This window comes from Penicillium brevicompactum (genome assembly GCF_028827555.1).
Source record: "Penicillium brevicompactum strain IBT 35665 chromosome Unknown utg000006l_segment0_segment0, whole genome shotgun sequence".
NCBI classification, from domain to species: Eukaryota; Fungi; Ascomycota; class Eurotiomycetes; order Eurotiales; family Aspergillaceae; genus Penicillium; species Penicillium brevicompactum.
In genome coordinates this window covers 2,132,193-2,150,270 of record NW_026623209.1, presented here as the reverse complement: position 1 = coordinate 2,150,270, position 18,078 = coordinate 2,132,193, and the positions used below count along the sequence as shown (strand labels likewise).

At 51.0% G+C, this 18,078-nt stretch overlaps 8 protein-coding genes across 8 annotated transcripts; 1 reads left to right on the top strand and 7 right to left on the bottom strand.

Annotated features, from left to right (window-relative positions):
- Window positions 1-280: 280 nt before the first annotated feature.
- On the top strand, window positions 281-2,215 carry N7506_009021 (IPI1/TEX10 family protein; the record flags this gene model as incomplete). The annotated part of the gene is made up of 6 exons (XM_056958314.1): window positions 281-295; window positions 428-562; window positions 658-769; window positions 1,081-1,130; window positions 1,182-1,254; window positions 1,302-2,215. The coding sequence occupies 6 exons, from the start codon at window positions 281-283 to the stop codon at window positions 2,213-2,215; spliced, it is 1,299 nt and encodes a 432-aa protein (XP_056807704.1).
- Window positions 2,216-2,643: 428 nt separating this feature from the next.
- N7506_009020 (nucleobase cation symporter-1 family protein) lies at window positions 2,644-4,369 on the bottom strand (the record flags this gene model as incomplete). Its single annotated transcript, XM_056958313.1, has 2 exons — window positions 2,644-4,175; window positions 4,228-4,369. 2 exons carry the CDS (start codon window positions 4,367-4,369, stop codon window positions 2,644-2,646), a joined length of 1,674 nt encoding a protein of 557 aa, XP_056807703.1.
- A 395-nt stretch (window positions 4,370-4,764) lies between these two features.
- On the bottom strand, window positions 4,765-5,622 carry N7506_009019 (uncharacterized protein; the record flags this gene model as incomplete). The annotated part of the gene is made up of 1 exon (XM_056958312.1): window positions 4,765-5,622. One exon carries the CDS (start codon window positions 5,620-5,622, stop codon window positions 4,765-4,767), a length of 858 nt encoding a protein of 285 aa, XP_056807702.1.
- Window positions 5,623-6,272: 650 nt separating this feature from the next.
- N7506_009018 (uncharacterized protein) lies at window positions 6,273-7,259 on the bottom strand (the record flags this gene model as incomplete). The annotated part of the gene is made up of 1 exon (XM_056958311.1): window positions 6,273-7,259. One exon carries the CDS (start codon window positions 7,257-7,259, stop codon window positions 6,273-6,275), a length of 987 nt encoding a protein of 328 aa, XP_056807701.1.
- Window positions 7,260-7,935: 676 nt separating this feature from the next.
- Window positions 7,936-10,039, bottom strand: N7506_009017 (putative G1/S-specific cyclin Pcl5; the record flags this gene model as incomplete). The annotated part of the gene is made up of 2 exons (XM_056958310.1): window positions 7,936-9,548; window positions 9,610-10,039. The coding sequence occupies 2 exons, from the start codon at window positions 10,037-10,039 to the stop codon at window positions 7,936-7,938; spliced, it is 2,043 nt and encodes a 680-aa protein (XP_056807700.1).
- Window positions 10,040-11,957: 1,918 nt separating this feature from the next.
- N7506_009016 (putative aminotransferase) lies at window positions 11,958-13,479 on the bottom strand (the record flags this gene model as incomplete). The annotated part of the gene is made up of 7 exons (XM_056958309.1): window positions 11,958-12,458; window positions 12,551-12,628; window positions 12,692-12,832; window positions 12,887-13,012; window positions 13,098-13,227; window positions 13,293-13,326; window positions 13,401-13,479. 7 exons carry the CDS (start codon window positions 13,477-13,479, stop codon window positions 11,958-11,960), a joined length of 1,089 nt encoding a protein of 362 aa, XP_056807699.1.
- A 595-nt stretch (window positions 13,480-14,074) lies between these two features.
- N7506_009015 (uncharacterized protein) lies at window positions 14,075-14,715 on the bottom strand (the record flags this gene model as incomplete). The annotated part of the gene is made up of 2 exons (XM_056958308.1): window positions 14,075-14,650; window positions 14,698-14,715. 2 exons carry the CDS (start codon window positions 14,713-14,715, stop codon window positions 14,075-14,077), a joined length of 594 nt encoding a protein of 197 aa, XP_056807698.1.
- A 675-nt stretch (window positions 14,716-15,390) lies between these two features.
- Window positions 15,391-18,078, bottom strand: N7506_009014 (uncharacterized protein; the record flags this gene model as incomplete). Its single annotated transcript, XM_056958307.1, has 1 exon — window positions 15,391-18,078. One exon carries the CDS (start codon window positions 18,076-18,078, stop codon window positions 15,391-15,393), a length of 2,688 nt encoding a protein of 895 aa, XP_056807697.1.

Here is an 18,078-nt window from a genome sequence, read left to right as displayed (position 1 = left end):
TCTTGCGCTGCTGAGCAGGCTTTGGCCAATGGGCTTTATTATCCTCGCGTGATTACTCTTAGACCTGATCTTCAATATGATTATGATTTTACAAGCTTTTGCTGTATTTACCCGTGGACACCGCTTGTGGTGACAGTAAGGGTTCGGCCTTCAGTTGCGAAAGGCAATGACATCACAATCGTATCCCACCGGACATTAGGCCGATATCAAATGACAAAAGGACAACAGAACCGTATCAGATTCTGGTCCTGGCGTCGTATATACACAAACCACTATCAACATGGCTGGTATGGCAGTACGTTCTCCCCTGTGAACGCACATGATCACGCTTATGATTTCTTCTTAGGGTGATATTGCAACTTCAGACGGTTAGTCCTATGTCTCTATATGAATGTCCAAAGCTGACCTTGGAACTCATACCTGGTAGAGCCGTCTGAAGAAGTTGTCACCAAAACGAATACTACAGATACAGCCACTGGACGTGTTCATGAGTCCGCAAGCCAGATACGCGAAAGACTTGCTGATCAATTTCAACCAGGTGGATACTATGGCCCCCGCAACAGTATAATCAGTGGCTGACTGGAAATCTGATACCATGTAGGCGATACAAGAGCCACATCTCGTCGATTGTCTGATACACCGAATAGCATTCAGCAGTTTCGTGAGGATGGTTCCAGAGAGGTGCCAGATCATGGAATAGAGAAGAATAAAACCGTTCTACAGTCTGCACAGGAGACTGTGGCTAAGGCACTTGGGGGAGGGTCTCGTGGTGAGTGTCTCGGTAGATGGTTTGGCAATTTGCTCATGAAATTCTCAAGGTGCAAGTTAGAAAAGTTCGACCCCGAAGGTAGTGCTATAGTTAAACTAATATTTTTACATCCATATCAAAAGATTGATTGCATCGAGATTTTTACTACCCAGGATGCAACATAGTGGAGCATAGAGAAAGTACGGAATAGTGATCCTTAGATATACTTCCTTTTTGGGAAACTCACACCTCAGGCATTAATAGATAAATCACGTGTGATAACAAGCGCAAAAAAGAATCGCCGTTGATAACTTCAACAATCAACAGCACAGCCATGGGTAACAGCTCTAAAAGAAAGAAGGAGAAGGCCAAGGATTTCCAGGTAAGGACTCATGACTCTTTCATTATCCTGACAGCGTACTAATTCCTGCAGAAACCTAAACTCAAGGTTGGGAAAACCAAGGCAAAGCCCGACAATTACACCGATACCACCTTCAAGTCAAAGTGTATGTGCTGCTCGTGCCGATTGTATACTCAACTAACACCTTATTAGCAATTGTTCTAACTCAACAATCTCTCCATCTTGCCGCACCCACCTCCAATGCCACCTTCACCCATAACCTATCTCTCCTCTCCGCCAAATCCGACACTCAAAGACGAGACTCACTCGCCTATCTCACTACCACCATATCCTCCCGTCCAGTGAACTCACCCTTACCGCAACCCGTCAGCGTCATCTTACCGTCTCTACTCCCACTCATCCTCGATGCATCCACCAATGTCCGAACTCAACTGCTCAAGCTCTTGAAAACCCTCCCAGAGGGCGATGTAGAAGATCACGTCGGACAATTACTGCCATACGTTCGCGCAGGAATGACACATCTAGCAGCAGACATTCGCAGCTCCGCCGTTGACATCTTATCCTGGATGGTCGAAGCAGCTGGAGAATCAACTGTCTCTTGCGCCGGAGGATGGATCAAGACCCTCAACTGCTTCTTATCTGTTCTGGGCTGGCACACGGAAGAATCGGCTCGGTGGTCGTCGAGTCGTGCCTCATTCGGCAAGTCTGGAAGTCAAGGCAAGCCGATGGTCAAGACGCTCGGGGCTCTTTCTGAGTTCCTTGAGGCGGGCATTGGAAAGCCTGCTGTCGGCAATTCCGATACCGATATGGAGAGTGTGGACGAGAGTTCTGCGTGGTCGTTCCCGCTTTGTCAGACGGAGCATCATATGATCTCGGACTCGTCTACGCCGTTCGCTTATCTTAACCTTACTGGTCAGCCGCGTGATGAGGAAGGCGAGATGTACGAGACTCGTGAGGACCGGTTCCGCGTGTTCTCGTCTAGATTCCATCCGGCTATGGAGCGTGGGCTTAAAAACGCCAGAGAAGAAGGTGGCGAGTTGGGTCGTGCTTCTTCGAGCGTAACTAAAGTTTTGAAAGCAGCCATTGCATATGGACCAGGGCCGTGAAGGCTTTCATGAATGCTTTATGGGCAATTAATCTTGTTTGCCTTAACGTTAGCGATCTTATCTCGCCTGTTCACTCGTCCCAAGGCACCACATACATGGCCCCAGCTGATGATGTATCAGTCAAGCTGGGATGGTCAATCAATCTCTCAAAGACCTCCACCCTGCTGTTTCTAACTCGGCATTATGTCCCATCCTGGTGGCAGAAGCTTGCCACGAGCAGAAATTCGGTCCATCCTTTGGGGTTGAAGAACACCCTCGAGGTCTCGGAAGGCCGATCTATATACCCAGCCAAATAACAACCTGTCAATTCCTTCATATCGGACATATAAAATTAAATCAGATCGTCAATTCCCGAGACAGTATTAGAATGCTCTCATCACACCCAGCCAAAGGGATCGGTATATACACTAGTTCCAGACCGAGAGCAACTAGACAACCTTCTCCACAAACACGTGCTTATCATGCGAACCCGACCTGATATCCTGCCTGTCCGAATCATCTACTTCCACCCCTTCCACCATACCTCTATCGTAAACTTCATCAGGCAGGACCGCGCGGTCAATCCGAGACTCCAGAGCCGGGAATGTCCATGACAACAACAAATAGACAATAGTTGTCGCAACAAATCCCAGCAGCCATCCAAACTGATATGGGTGTTCACCGACCCCAACATCAATATTGGCGTTCACAGAATTGATCAGACCCGGTAGACTCGGCACAACGCCTACAAGGAAAGCCACGATTGCGCGCCAATTCACACCAGATACGCTTTTGCTCGACAGGCCTGGCACCGAGAACGTATATCTGTATATCGGGTTTTTAGGCTGGTACAAAGCGAGGGTATCATAGCGCCGTCGGTTTATCACCCAGTAATCAAAGAGCATGATAGAAGCGATCGGGCCAAGGAAGATGGCGTAGGCAGACATGAATGTGAGAAAATTGCCCGCTGACTCGAGGATCTTCCATGGGACCAAACACCACGATAAAATAGCGCAGAGTATCTGGCCGCGTCGGATGTTGATATACTGCGGTGCCAAAGCTGTGAAATCATTAGCGGCGGAAAGCGAGTTGGCAGATATGTTGACGCCAAGAGAAGCCAGGGCGAAAGAGAAGGCGCCGAAGAATCGACATGCACGATTAGGCCAGTAGCTGATCAAAACCGTTGGATCCCACGGGATCGTGTCGAGGTTATAGTGTGACTGGCCAGCAGACGAGGCGGCAATTCCAATAAAAGAGATGAAAGTAAAGACGATTGGCAACATCGGAATATAGAGCAGTTGCCACCGAGGACTAACACGCGAGTACCGAGAGAAATCAGACTGATTCACCGACAGAGTCGCATAATTCCCCAGTACCGATGTCATATTAGCCAGAAATAGCCAGCTATACTTGGATCCCGAGACGGTGGAAGTCTGCGCTGTGAAAACTCCGCCGCCGCCCTTCTCCGCGACAAAGGCCCAGATCAAAATGGCAATCCAGGCAATAGGTACCAATATGGATTTCACGGTGAACAGCCAGCGCAGCCGGTTTGGATGCATGCATAGGAAAGGAACTTGGACGAGCCAGAAGATGAAGAACCCAACCATGCCATTGGTCGTTATACCCTGTGACTCTGGGATATCGTTCTGTAGACTCAGATAGCTAGGCCAGATAGCACCGATCATGACGCGAACGGCGTTTCCACCATTGACGTTCTGTATCGCGAACCAGAATATGGCTAGGATGACTCGTGAAATTATGGCGACGTAGGAGCCCCAAAAACCCCAGCTGGCGCGCGCAATCACGGGGAAAGGGACGTGGTATATGGCGCCGACGGCGCCGTTGGCGGCGATCACGAATGACATGATGAAGAAGGATAGGGCGACGATACCCAGCGCTTCGCGATAGGTTAATCCGACGGCGATGATGCTGCTGGCGAATTGCCAGGTAGCTGCGTTGAAGGCATCTGAGATCCAATATGCTGGCATGTATTAGTACGTATCTTCGGGGTGGTGCCATCGAGATAAGCTCACCTATAAGACTCGATACACCCCATTTGCGCCGATCTTTGGCGATCGGGTCAAGGTCGCGATTTGTCCAGCGTGCATTGCCAGCTGCAAATGCAGACTCGCCTTGGGAGACTCGCAGATGGGGTCTGGGGAGACGTATCTGCATTGTTGAAGGGAGGAAGTATGACGTTTAGATAGTCACCCTCTTATAAACCTTAGAGTTTAGAGTGACACAATTCAATATCCCCGCCAAAGCAATGGAGAAGTCAGAAACACAAGGATACAGGGTAATGCAGCATATTTCTCCGCACTCTTATGCAAAACAAATCCTGTTAACCCCATCACGGAGCATTCCGTACCATTGCATCTGCAATGATAAGAATGCCCAGGTGATAAGCTGTAGGCGATAGGGGCGGCGAATGAGGTTTCGAGATATGCAGCCAATAAGACTAAAGAGGTCAAAGAGGTCAAAGAGTCCAAAGACGTTCGTCTGATTCGTTTCATGTCTGCATATCAAGCTGCACTTATCTCCTCCCCTCAGCTTAAACACCCCCCACCGGTTTACTGCTTCTCCCCCGGCAAACGAACATCCTGCCAACCTCGACCATCACCAACACCCTCAATGCTACCATAAGGTCTAATCCCTTGCCATTCAGTAAGGTTGATCCAGCCAATCTGCTGCACATCCCCAAATCCACCAATCCAATACGCATGGGTAACCACCAGTCGCGCCCAGAAACTAGCATGCGGCGAGTACGAAGCACCAGGCAACCAAACCTTCGCATCAGGATGGGGTCCCAGGAAACACTCCTCGAGCGCCGCAGCTGCGTCATCCGGGAGCGGGGAAGGCAAGTTATCCAAGTATCCAAACAGCGTCACGCGCGGCAGGGCAGCAGGGCTGAGAGGAAGTCCGGGGTAAACGGGACCGGCTTCGTCGAGATGATCCCACCAATCTAGTTGCAGACTGAGGTTGGATCCGGAAGCGATGTTCTTGAATGTGGTTCCGATGCGGAGACCTAGGATTGTGGGGTCCCCGTTATCGTCGTGCGATAGGTCTTTCGGCAGTGAGCCGTCGCAGTCGGCGATGTACTCCCGTAATCCGATGGATAGACCGGCTACGTCCGAAGGGGCGTGGGCGGAGGGAGGGATGGAGTCTGGGAATGTGGTTGAGATGACGCCGGAGGGAGCTAGTGCTAGCAGGCGACGGGCCATTAGGGTAGATGTGAACCATGAGGGGCGGTTGAAGCCTTCATCGTGGAGTGAATATGAGTCGGGAGTTGGGCTTGTGTTCTCGAGTCTTGCGTTCTCGAGTCCGAGGAAGGCTTGGAGGTTCTCCGGAAGCGGGATCACGAAGCTAGACGTGAGGGGTGAAAGAAGGGCTAGAAGAGTAAAAACGGAGGTCGAGAGTTGGACCATCATGACTCTGTAGTGACCATATAATGCAGTATTTCCAGGATCAGTAGTATCGAAAGTATGAGGGGGGAGCTTGGAAGCAGAGAACAAAAGTGGGAGTGCGGAGACAAAGCAGGGACGATCAGCTGATGGCGATCTTATCTGATCAGGTCACTTGATCTCCAAAACGGTGTGAGTCGTACGTCCTCGGGATCGGAGAATGCATCTTGTTCATATTCTGTACGGAATACTGGAAGCGAGATTTAATGTATAGGACTTGTATCATATGATTTGCTGCCTCGCACGTCACCCTCGGCCTTGCGTGATTGGGCAAGGACTGACACATGTACAAATTCATGTCAGACCTATGTACTTGTACGGGATATCGGATTTCCTCTGCTACTTCTTGAATTTCCCTTTCCGCTTTGGTGCACACTTCTTGTCGCTTTGTACCTACTCACTGAGTAGCCCTCTTATGTTTTCTGGTCCGTTGAACCATTCTCCATATAAACTGAAGTTACTGAACCTTTCCGACGTAGGAGTTTAAAGTAACAACCCTTTCATAACAAAGAGAAGATTATCATGTTTGTAAACAAGCACTGGAGTAAATCCGCTTATTTGCTATCATGCACGAAATCATCTGCCCAAATGGTCAACATGTGGACATCCATAAATTTTCAAGTAGTAATCTCGATCTTCTCAAGCATAGCGTATAGATCATCCAAACAGGGTCGCTCTTCAGGCTTATTGCGCGTACAGGCTTCCACAACAGCAGCAAGAGGATTGGGAACAGGCCATTCCACCGCCATCGTTACCGGTACGTTCCCGTATATCATGCCTTTTATAAGATATCCGAGGTCATAGATATCTGATTTCGTAGTCCAGCCAGCGTCCAACACCGGCTCGCGAGAAACCTCAGGAGCCAGACGATTTCCCCAACGACCCTCGAGATCACAGATAAGCACACGGGATGTGTCAGAGGAAAAGATAATATTGTCGATGCGAAGGTCACGATGAATAATCCCAAGGGAATGAAGAGTCTTCATTCCGGAGATTATCTGCAAAAGCCAGTCTTTGTATATATCCAGGGTATAAATGTACCCTAGGACGAATCGAGATTTGAATTTTTCGAAAACCAGATTCCCTTCGGGTGACTTTCCTAGTAATTGAATGATGTGGGATGATTTTGGGACGCCCGGACAAGATCCACCTTGGCATTCGAGCAGATTGCTGATTTCACTCTTATATTTGCCTTTTTTAATAAAATGTTTGCTGGGATCGAATTCAACAATTGGGAGCATGGCAAGGATTGTATCAAGTTCCTCGGAGTCATCATCTAGCTCTGGAAGCGGTGGTACATTCACGAGGGGGCGTACTTGGTCACCGATAATTTCATGATCGCCGTTGTCGACTGAGTCGGGCAGATTTTGTTGTAGGCGAAGAATATCACCAGAGATAGTACCGGTGATATCAGCTAGTCGGATACATTGATGCTCGTACCAATAAGTGTAGCAGGACTCGCCGTCAATCAATCCCAAGCTGAGGTCGATTAGCCGTCGGCCTCCAGCAGAACCCAAGTTAGACCGCCCTTTTTTCTCCTCGTAATCAGCCCTAAGTCGCTGGATTTCCTGCGTAAAAGGATCGTCGGGTGATTGATTTATCATTGCTGATATAGGGGGTGCTGGTATAGGGACTTTGAAGTATTCTCGAGGGGCTCAAGTCCTTGCTCGGCAGGAATTATCTGCGGCAGTGACAAAACAAAGAGGAAATCCGAAGATATCGCAGAAATGGTGGTTGGGCTTTGAGGTTTGCACCTGTACAGCTACCTGACAAATTATGCGTAACACATAATACAATCCACGTACCTCGGAGTACTCCGTACATAGTATTGCTTCTCTTGATAATCCGAGCAGGCAATTACTTGGCTTCATCCATACAGCTCACGGTTCTCTACTTCAGAAACAAGAGTTTTCTGTAAAGTATTGGATTAACCTTTATCCTCTGGTGACCAAAAGAAATGGCACAGGTATAATCAGAGTAAACAAAAGACCAATCCCCATGCCAACCCACACTCCGAGATAAAGAAAAAAAAGAGGTAAAAGTGAGAGAAACGATGCACGATGCCAGAAGACGCGCCAGTCATCACATCGTACACTCGAGGGAATCAAACGCCCAACAACGACCCAGTGCCCGAGGGAATAGAGGGGGTATGTACAAACATTTCAGGGTCGGGGTCGCTGGCCATAAAAAACAAGAGTAAACGACGGACTTTTTCTTTTTGTCATACAAAAGAAATATAATAAGATCCGCTAAAATATTCGCATATTCGCAAATCGCAAATCAATTCAAGTACTCCGCGACACGGAGGCTAGGGTTGAGAGCGACCTTGCGCGCTTCACTGCCACAGCAGGCGCGCTTCATCCCGGCTGGTCCGGAGACTGGGCCGTTCCGCGCGGGCGCGTGGGGGTTTGTGTGAGTCATGAACGAGTGCGGGAACTGTCCATCAGGCAACACTGAGGACTCGCTGGGGGCGAGGTTGATCAGCTGACGCACATGGTTTTGGAGCAGAAGATCGTCAGATCCTGTGCGGCCACGCTTGCGGCACTGGCGCCGCTCGGGCGTCGCGCCGGATAGCTCGCAGAGACTCTGGGCAGCTTCGCTCAGGCTGGAATCCAGGGAGAAGTTGGAAAGGTCTGGGACGGAAGAGGTCATGGAGCTTGGGTACTCGGGAGAACTGTAGACGCCGACCAGGGAACTCTCGTCAATAGGAGAGGCGATGGCCAGAGTCTTCCGGGACTCCTTGAGAGAGTTGCTGGTGCATCGCAGGGTAGCCTTGACGGCCAAGCGAGCAGGAGCTGAGCCACAGCTTCCTGAAGCGTTGGATGAGACGGATGACGACCGCGAGGAGCGAGACGACAAAGTAGAAACATCCGATACCATGGAGTCGGGCGATGACGCTGATGAGGTCGACCGAGCCAAAGATGATCGACGGACCGCAGACGGGTAACCATCGAAAGACTGTGTCCGGGGGCAGAATGACATAGGCGGGCGCTGATCGAGAGTTGATCGCGCCATGCACACGTTCTGCGCCTGGGACATAGCCGAGCAGATGGAAGGACGGCGGGTGTAGGCAGCCATACTCGCAGCAGGAGTAGACGCCATCTGGGACTGAGGGGTCATCTGAGGCGTAGGAAGCATCGTTGGGCGCGGCATACCCGGCATAGCCAGGCTGGAGTAATCCATGCGCGGGGTCGGCTCCATGGTTCGGGGCAGACCCCGACCACAAGTGGGAGGCTGTTCCCGCAAACGAATCGACTCATTGCTTGGCATGCTCCGGGGTGATGGAGACTCCGACAGACCAAGCTCCATTCCGCCCATTGCCGAGACCGGGGTTCTGGGCTCGGACTCTACCAAGTCCAGTTCAGGAGTGAGTCTGGGAAGGACGGTCTGCCAGCACTGACCTTCAGCAGCCGCACCACCGGCACCGGGGGTCAGCTTCAAGACCAGATCTGTCCAGCGTTGGAAAGTCGCTTCGTCAATGTGCAAGCGCCATCCGACAGCCTTCAAGAACATGAGTTCGTTCTGGTTGATCTCAAGCGTGTTGAGGCCAGAAATCTTGCTCCATGCCCGAGCAGAATAGTTGCGGTCCTGCAGATACTTAGATGCTAGGATTAGTGCCGCCAGGAACATGCGGCGCCCACACTGCATCGCCCGCAAGAGCGACTGATCCCGGGGCTGCTCCTTAGTGAAGTCATGCGTGGGAACGTGGGGTTTGATTTTAATCAAATAAAACAAAGCCACTTGCAAGGTACTATAGCTGGTACGCGACCGGCGAAGTGTTTCTTGGATAAAAGTGCGGAGGGGAAGAACCCCTTTAGATCCGGTCGCGGCATCACTGCGGGATGCCGCTGCGGAGAGGGGCCAAATGGTCTCCACGATCTGTGATGCGGTGTCTTCGTGCACGTTTAGCGGGGTGTCCATAAGACATATCTGAGTGTCTTGTGTAAGACTTACCGACGAGGTTATCGACGAAGTTCACCTTCCGTTCTGACTGCCGAAGCAGACAGGGTGGAGGGCGCGCACTTGGGGCGCTAGAAGCATAACTGTTAGTGCGCCGAGGATGCGTGCGCAGCTCGGATGGCACTACACCGTCCGCCTTGGGAGCCAGACCCTTGGGCATAGCCCGGGGAAGAGCTCCGGTATTTCTTCCTTGTCCCTCATTCTCCCAAATCACGTCAACCGGGTTGGTCGATGTCGAAGAGATCGAACTGGAGGAGACGCAATCGAGAGAGAAGACGGAAGAGGAAGAGGATGAGGCGGAGGAGGAGATCGAAGAAGCGTAAGGGTGTGCGTGGTGAGACGCGGTCAAGTGAGAACCTGGGTTTGAAATGTTCATCCCCAGGACGTCCATCCCAGACGTATCCGAAGGTGCTGTGGAGTTCATATGGACTGAAGATGTTCAGATGGATCGAGCGGGCCGGATAGAGCGAGATAGTCCGATTTCGGGCGTTAAAGTGTGTCAAGATACCGTTAGGAGGGAACCGGGAACGAGAGCCGAGGAGACAAGAGCCGTCTTTTGCGACGTAGGCGACGGCGGACCTTTTTAGAAAATCGCCAGGTTGATACCTGATTAAGAAGGAGAAAAAAAAGGACAAGCGGAGCCGCCGGTAATAGCGGGAACAAGAGGAGACAAAAAGAATATAAAGACAAGAAGAAACGTATTCACGATCCGATCAAACCAAGTGCTTCTGATATAAGAACCAAAGCAGGGGCACGTGGCAAATATGACTCTTTTTTGGAGAGCGTTTAGTAGCCGGAGACGGTGACGATGCGGAGGTCGGTAACAGCAACACGGGCGATCGGGTCGGAAGAAACAATAAGGTACATTTTGAACAAAAGCGTATAATGGGGGGAGACAGTGAGGCACTCAACGGGCCATGGAACAGGCAGAACCAGACTGGTGGCTGCTTGGACAAGGCAGTCGTTGAGACTAAGACGAGAGAGGGACTAGGCAGGAAAGGGTTGGGTGACTGGAGAGAGAGAGGAGAGAGGAGGTCAGTGGGGGGGCGAACTTGACAAGGGAAATGACAGATAGAAGAAGCTTTTCATACCTATGACTCTTCAGGGACCGACAGTGACTAAGAGAGGCAAAAAATAGGACTGAAGCAAAAGTCACACTGTGGCGAGAACAAGGTGGCGGGGGGAGGCGCAGTCCAGAAATAGAAAGAATATAGTGAAATACTCGATCTAATCTGTTTCTGTTAATCACTGAACTATGACTATAAATCAGGAGATAGGAGGCTATGACTCTCGTTCTCTCTTGATGAAGAAGAAAGGGAAAAGGGAGAGGGGGGAAAACCCGGATGCGGCGAGGAAGTCCGAGATAGGAGTGGTACGACGGTGACTCACGGGCTTATACTTCTGCTTCTTCTATACAATAGTTATCATACTGTAGATTTGTGAGATAATTATATACTGACATTATTCTCTCTCTTTATGTATTTTCTATCTCTATCATATATCATATATCATTTGTTCATATATCGCATACCCAACATGTCAGGCAGGGCACTAATGACCCGACCATGCAGTGACACCCTTTAGGTACTACCTGTTTAGGATGTTAGAATATTAGCTTATTAGCATATTCAGAATATCTATTCCCTCTTCTATATGATATTTCATATTCTATCATATTCCTACATACTCCGTACATTCTGTATGGTTTATAATTATGATATAACCCTTGACTCAGAGAAAAGTCAGCTTGCCACGCTGTTCCGGGCCCTGGGCCAATCCCAGCCCTGGTAGACGGTGTTAGATCCTGCTCCACTATTCCGCGCATTGAGCCTATTGTGCCTATGTAATGCCGATTATCCTTAGTCTGTCTCTTATTTCCACTATTATCTTTCTTCTGATTGGTTCTGGGGCTCCTTTCTTTTCTGGTTGGGGTTGCCTGCAGCCTGGGGAACCCTCGGGCACATGACCTTTAGGCTGAGACTTAGGCCTCAGGTGAAGATTTTTCATACATGGCATTCCTGATACTTCGAAGGTTTGAGAGTCAAGTTTCTGTTTAGACTTGTTAGGAATGAATTCTGGGAATTTGAAAGTAGTTGTTTACTGCTAAGCAGAGTACATGAAAACTCTTCGCCTACGGGTTGAACGCATAATACTCCGTAGTACTCCTTATAGTTAACACAACTACAGTATGTAACCCCATAATGTACTCTACTCGCACAATGATGCAAGCGCCTCTTTCAACACCTCTATCAGTCCACGTACCTCGGCCTCTACTCCGGGGTTAGCAAATCGAGCCCAATCGAAATAGCCGGAAAGAATCGCAAAAAGGCCACTCACCGGTGTTATAGTGCAGGAAGCTGATCCGCACCACCCCGTCCTCCACATCGGTGAACCCACACGTCGGTCAACAGCCGGTGGCTGTACATATGACCACTACGGAACCCAAACGCCGATCGACTCTCAACTTCCTCCACAAGTCGCTGGCTGCCAACTCCCTGCACGATGAAACTGATCACCGGCACGCGAACCTCCTTACATGCCGACCGCTCACCGATAACGGTCACCCGGCTATCCGATGCCAGGAAATCAAGTATCGTCTTCTGTAGCCGCTCCTCATGCTCGGCCATGTGGATCCACGTTGACTCAGGGTCGGAGCCAAAGTACTCCACAACCTGGGGAATGCTCTGCGTGAGTTCATAATTGGCCGACGCCAGGTTGAGCTTCAGATCCAGTGTATGCGTGGGTTTAAAGAAATGTCCCAGCGACTGGATCTGCTCGTGTACGCGTGACGACGCGTAGAGTTGCGCCAGATGGGACCCGTACACTTTGTACCACGAGAAGGCCTATTCGGTAGAATCCGGTCTCAGTCATTGTTTTTTTCTTTCTTTTTTTTAAGAGATATTCTTTTAGAGAGGGAGGGAGGGGGGTCAGTGACGTAGAAATCCACGTCCAACGCCTTCACGTCAACCTGACGGTGAGGTGCAAGGGCCACTCCATCCACACAGAGAAGTGCCTAACGGACGATCCACATTAATCAAGACGCTACGGAGTAAGCAGAAGTGGACTCTTTACTCACGCGAGGGTAGCCGTGAACGACATCTGCAATTTCGCGAATAGGACTGATCGTCCCGGTGATGTTGGAAGCATGAGGGCATGCCACAAGTCGGGTCTTGTTGGACAGCAATGACTTCAACTCGGTTGGATCACAGACGGGATTCTTTGGGTCGGCAGCAGTTCACCATTTGATAGTCAAGCCCAATCGCTCTGCTACCTGGACCCACGGGGCGGTATTAGCCTCATGGTTAAGCTTGGAGAGGACTAGCTCATCGCCGGGCTGAAATATGAGGGCCGTGGAAAGATTATGCAATAACTGCGTGGTTGATACACCGATGCTGATCTGTGTCAAGAATGTGTTAGCTTGTGCCCAGCATCCCGTCTGGCTTTAAGGATGATGCCATGCAACATAAGGTACGAGGTCATACCTCTTCGGGCGTGGCGTGGATGAATCCAGCGGCCACTTTGTATGCGTTTGCGTATGCGTCGGTTGAAGCTTTGGACACCTGATATGAAGCGCCAAGCTGAACGTTCGTATTGAGCAAGTAAGAACGAATACTACGGTCGTTTCAGCAAATGACAGTCTACCAATATAGACTTCATATTTGGCGCCGTGGACTCACGAGTCGGCTACAGTATCCAGGACTTGGTTGCCGCCTGGCTCGAGCTTGTCAGCATCCTTTCGAAGCTATCGGATGGTGGAGTGGAGGTCCATTTCGTATTCTACTAACCAGCGTTGTCCATGAATACTTGCTTCTGCTGCAACGCAGGGAAGCGAGAGCGGGCTGCGGTCACATCGAAGGTAGCCATGACGAATGTTATTTGATTGGCTTTGGTGGTATGAATAGATAGGAGCTCTGGTGTTGAAATGGCCTCGGGGTGTACGAAGTACACGAGACTGGGGTCGGACTTCCCCCGCTGAGAGGGGTACAGAACTAAATGGTGGAGCTGTTAGTAACGGATTGGCCTCGGTTTCCGGCTGTGTTTTGATGCCATTATCTCCTCGTATCACTCTTTAGGTTAAATGACCAGTCGAATTTTCTTGTGATCTGCGGGGGAAAGACTCGCAGACCCGTAAGAGTCCAAGTATCCTGCTATACTTGCTATCTTTAGACTACGTTGCAGCTTCTCTCCATGCGGCCTGCAATGTCCTCTGGGCCTTACTAGAGCTCAACCCTCCTTTGTAGATAAAAAAAAATAAGCCTGGACTAAGATAATGCCACTTCACACCTCTACAAAGTAGTCGCAACAAGACTCAAATGCGAATGTTCAGCTTCCATCGGGTATATGTATGAAATCCAGAGCCAACGAAACCCCGTTCAAAAAGAAACATCAAACCAAAATCAAACACCCAGCTCACTAGCCAGTAATCATATTCACACAGAAGTAACCATTCATCGATCCATCAGCGGCGTGACCCCGCTGCCCCGGGCCCTCCTCCAGGGGAGGCATCGTGCACCACACAAAGCAGGTACTTTCGATCCGGGACAACGACAATCTCATGTTTCTTCGTTCGCATGCGAAGCAGTTTCACTTCACCATCCTCATCCCGATCAAGGCTGTCGTCCCGCTCTTCACGTGTGGCGCCCTCATTCCCATTTTCGTAGCTTTCTTCCCAGTGGCTTCCGTTTGTTCGTGGCACGGAAGGTGTAGGTCGCGATAAAGATATTCCCAGTGCCGAAGCACTGGAGACAAATGCAAAGATGTGGGCAGCGAGTGTCTCGGCTTGAGAGGGTTGGTAGGGTGGTGAGAGAGCGGGCGAGGCAGGGGTTGAGTCGGAGGCTGGTGGGAGGGAATTCGAGTCCGTCGGGGTAGTTTGTGCGGTGCGAGAAGTTCCATTTTCTTCGGTTTGTGCTAATTGTCCTGTGCTTTGAATGATGGAGCCATCCTTGCGAGAGAGGATCAGGGTGGACTGCACGCCTGGTCGGGAGGTGAGGTGGGATAGCAGCGCGGTGACATGCTGAGGCACTTGCTGGGTACGCTTGAAGGTGTTAGTCTAGCTTTGCTGAAGCTAAAAGGATAGCTTACTTGTGTTGGGTTCGCCATGTTGGGTTCCGCGGGGAATGTGAAGAGCGGTATGTGAGAAGTGGAGGTTCCGATTAGGGGCCTAGATGACTTCGGTGCACTATGAGCCCTGCAGTTCCAGGATTGCTGTACGCGCACTTATTCTTAGGAACAATTGCAGCCCTTGCGGTTCAGTTGAACAGCTTCAGGTGGTCCCGATCTCCCAAACAAACGATTAGCTAAGCAGCGAAGGAGCCCGCGGGCGTGAGAAGAGGACATTTTGGTGTTGACATCGGCTTTAAGGCGACATAAGGATTTTTTGTGGCCATTAAGCAGTAGCGCATCGCCCAATTACTGCAGAGTGCAAATATTTTTCTACAGAGATGAGATATACAGTCCCGTCTGTTGCTTGCGGTCGGAGCCGTCGTTCTATGTGCCTGGCGGCCTCATTGGCATACAATTTTGAGATAGTGAAATATCAACGGGTATATCATATAAACTGAACTATCATGCACATCCACAAGCTATAAAGACCAAAGCAAAAGACAACAGTCAAGAAAAACGTAACAGAATGGTATCATGGAGAATGTAAAGATAGACAAGGCCGGGATATGTAGAACGGCAAAACACAAGATTGCCACAAACCAAAGAAAATGATGTCAATATCATCGCAGATACTTAAAAATATGAAAAGGAAGAGAGAAAAAAGATCGTTGTTTATCGTCGGTGGACGATTCGAGCTCCACTGAGACTGGACTTGTCCGACATCCACCCAGTCTCAATGTCCTCGATCATATGGTCAAAGTGCTTGACATTGGCACGGCCATCTTGGCACGAGTTCGCGTCGTATCCGCTGTGCTCGCTGCTTCGAGACGAACTAACCCAGCTGTCACGACGCGAATGACGAGATGTATATTGATTGACATAAGGAGCGTTTTGGAACGATGGTGTCATGTTAGGGTCGATATTGAGACCCTCCAAAGGGTTCTTGCCACTGGCATTTAATGCCGCCATGAGAGCAGCTTGAAGCATCTGGTTTTGGCGCTCGAGGTTTGCCACTCGATCCTCGAGGTAGTGATCTGTCTGAGGCGCACGTTGGCGACCATGAGACTCTCGAGATCGGTGTGTCTGCTGAGAGTGCTTGGGCTGGGATGAAGCTTGATCGAGACTGTGGCTGCTGCGGCTGTGAGGGATGGAGCGACTTGGTTGGGGGAAGCGAAGGCGCGAGCGACTGGATGGCTGCTGTGCATCTGCGGCATCATGCTCGCGGCGCACTGTTTGGACACGTTGGTGCTTGGTGGGCTCGCGGTGTGATGGGTTCTTGCCCTTTTTGGATCCAATGACCTCGTCATCCGACGAAGCAATGGGAGACTCGGGTCGAGACTCGTGGTGATTCTCGCCAGAATCGGGGAAGCTTTCGTTTCGAAGACTGCTTCGGGAGCTGTCACTACGAGAGATCATGGAGTTGCGGTAAGATCCAGGCCCGGTAGGAGCATCTCTGCTTTTCATTGATGAAAGCTTGCCAGGATGGGGTGCTGTGACATTGCGTTGTGCAATCTTGCGCCCGGGAGGAGGTGGTGGTGGAGGGTGTTGGGGAGGGGGAGCCGCTGGCAGGGAGCCTGTAGGTGGAGGCGAAGGCAGTCCGAAGGGAAGATTCTCACGAGCAACCTTTGGGTTGATGCGGAGCTCTGGCACAGCACGCTTGCCGTTCGGGCCATGCCCCAGGACAGGCGAGTCGGCCAAGGGCTGGCCTTTGTCCTGGTCAGGGGTCTCGGGGAGCTCCTGCATCCGTGGAATACGCACGCTAGATGCGCGTCCTCTGGGAGCGCAGAGCCCTGGGGCAGACTTGGAATGATCAGATATTGATGGAGCGAAGAGACTCTCCTCATCGTCAGCGAGGGATCCACCAGCTCCGATACTGCCAAGCGCAGTCGCTGGGCGCGAGTCGAGTGTTCGAGGGCTGTCAATGACAGACTCGGTCTCTTCGGTATCTGGTACTGCCGAAGAAGAAGAGTGCAAGTTGGAGGGTCCGGGCCCTGATCGGGTTGATCGAATGGATCGAGCTCCACTTTCTGGGGGTGCACTCGGGGAACGCTCAATTTCAGGCAACGAAGGCAAAGGCCGAGTTGGCGCAGGCAATGGGAACGCCTTCAAGGCGCCCATGGAAAGCGAGGTTCGCCGGGACTTGACCTGGCTTGGCGAGCTGGACTCCTCTGTCGCCTTCTCTGAAGCAGCAGGGGTCACTGGATCAGGCTTTGGCTCATCAGCACCCGCGCATTGTGGCTCAGGCGCTGTGGCAGGTGTATCTGTAAAGACATCCGACGATTTCCGGGGCGGTTCGGAGTCAACCTTGTTGCTGGGAGGCTTATATTGCGAGCTGGGCGACGACACATTTGAAGTGGCGGACGCCGCGAGATTGTTGACTATCTGGTTGCGAGGAACCACCGAAGCCCTCCAGGCAGCCATACTTGATTTCCGAGGGGGTGCAACGTCGGGGAAGAGCTTTAGTGTTGGTTGAGATGGAGTCACGTTGCGAACGGAAGACGAGTCCGACTGGTCCCGTCTCAGGCTATCACAAGAAGCTCTGGGTGTTGACGTGGAATCCTTCACACTGGATGATGCATGATTGATCTTTGGGTTAGAGCTGGCATCTTGCGAGGCGTCGCGAGCTTCAGACTCCGCGGGAACAGATGGCCGTTGGATCTGCTCATCAATGGAAACATTCCGGTATGAGCGGCTAGTTGAGGCTATAGATGAAGGCGGCCTGATAGATCTTGGCGGGCTTGAATCTCCCGCAGAGCTTGGGACCGGAATCAATGATGATGACGATTGGGAGGGTCCGTTATCAGTGGGCTGGTATGGTGGTGGCACGGAGTCATCAAAGTCCGGAGTGAGAGATACTGCAACGTCCACCATAGACCCAAAGTCATCCAAGTCCAGAGCGGCCAATCGACCGCTTCCTTGGGTTGGCCGGTTCCTTCCATCGGCTTTGGCTTGCAGCCATGGCTGTCCAATGTTTTCCACGTCTCGCTTCGACTTTGAGAGAGATCTGGAAACAGATAGCGACAGGCTTTCCTTGGATTGGTTTGCTTCCTTTTGGGTCTTCGATCCCTTTGTCAGAGCTGGTGGGATCAGGTACCCTTCCCTGGTCAGAGCCTCAATCTGGCGCTGTTGCTCTTCTTTCTTTGACCTGGTGGATGTCTCCTTTTTCGGGCGCTGGGCGAATTGCAAGAGGCGGCGATGGAATGGCTTGAGTTCCGGTTTTATATCTATCTTTGTCTCTGGAGGAGATAGAGCAACCGGAAGTGCAGTTGTGGTATCGGGGGGACTGGGTGGTTGATGTTGGGGTTCCGGTTTGGATGGAGTTTCCGGTTGAGGTGGAGGCGCCATGATTTGAGCTGTCAT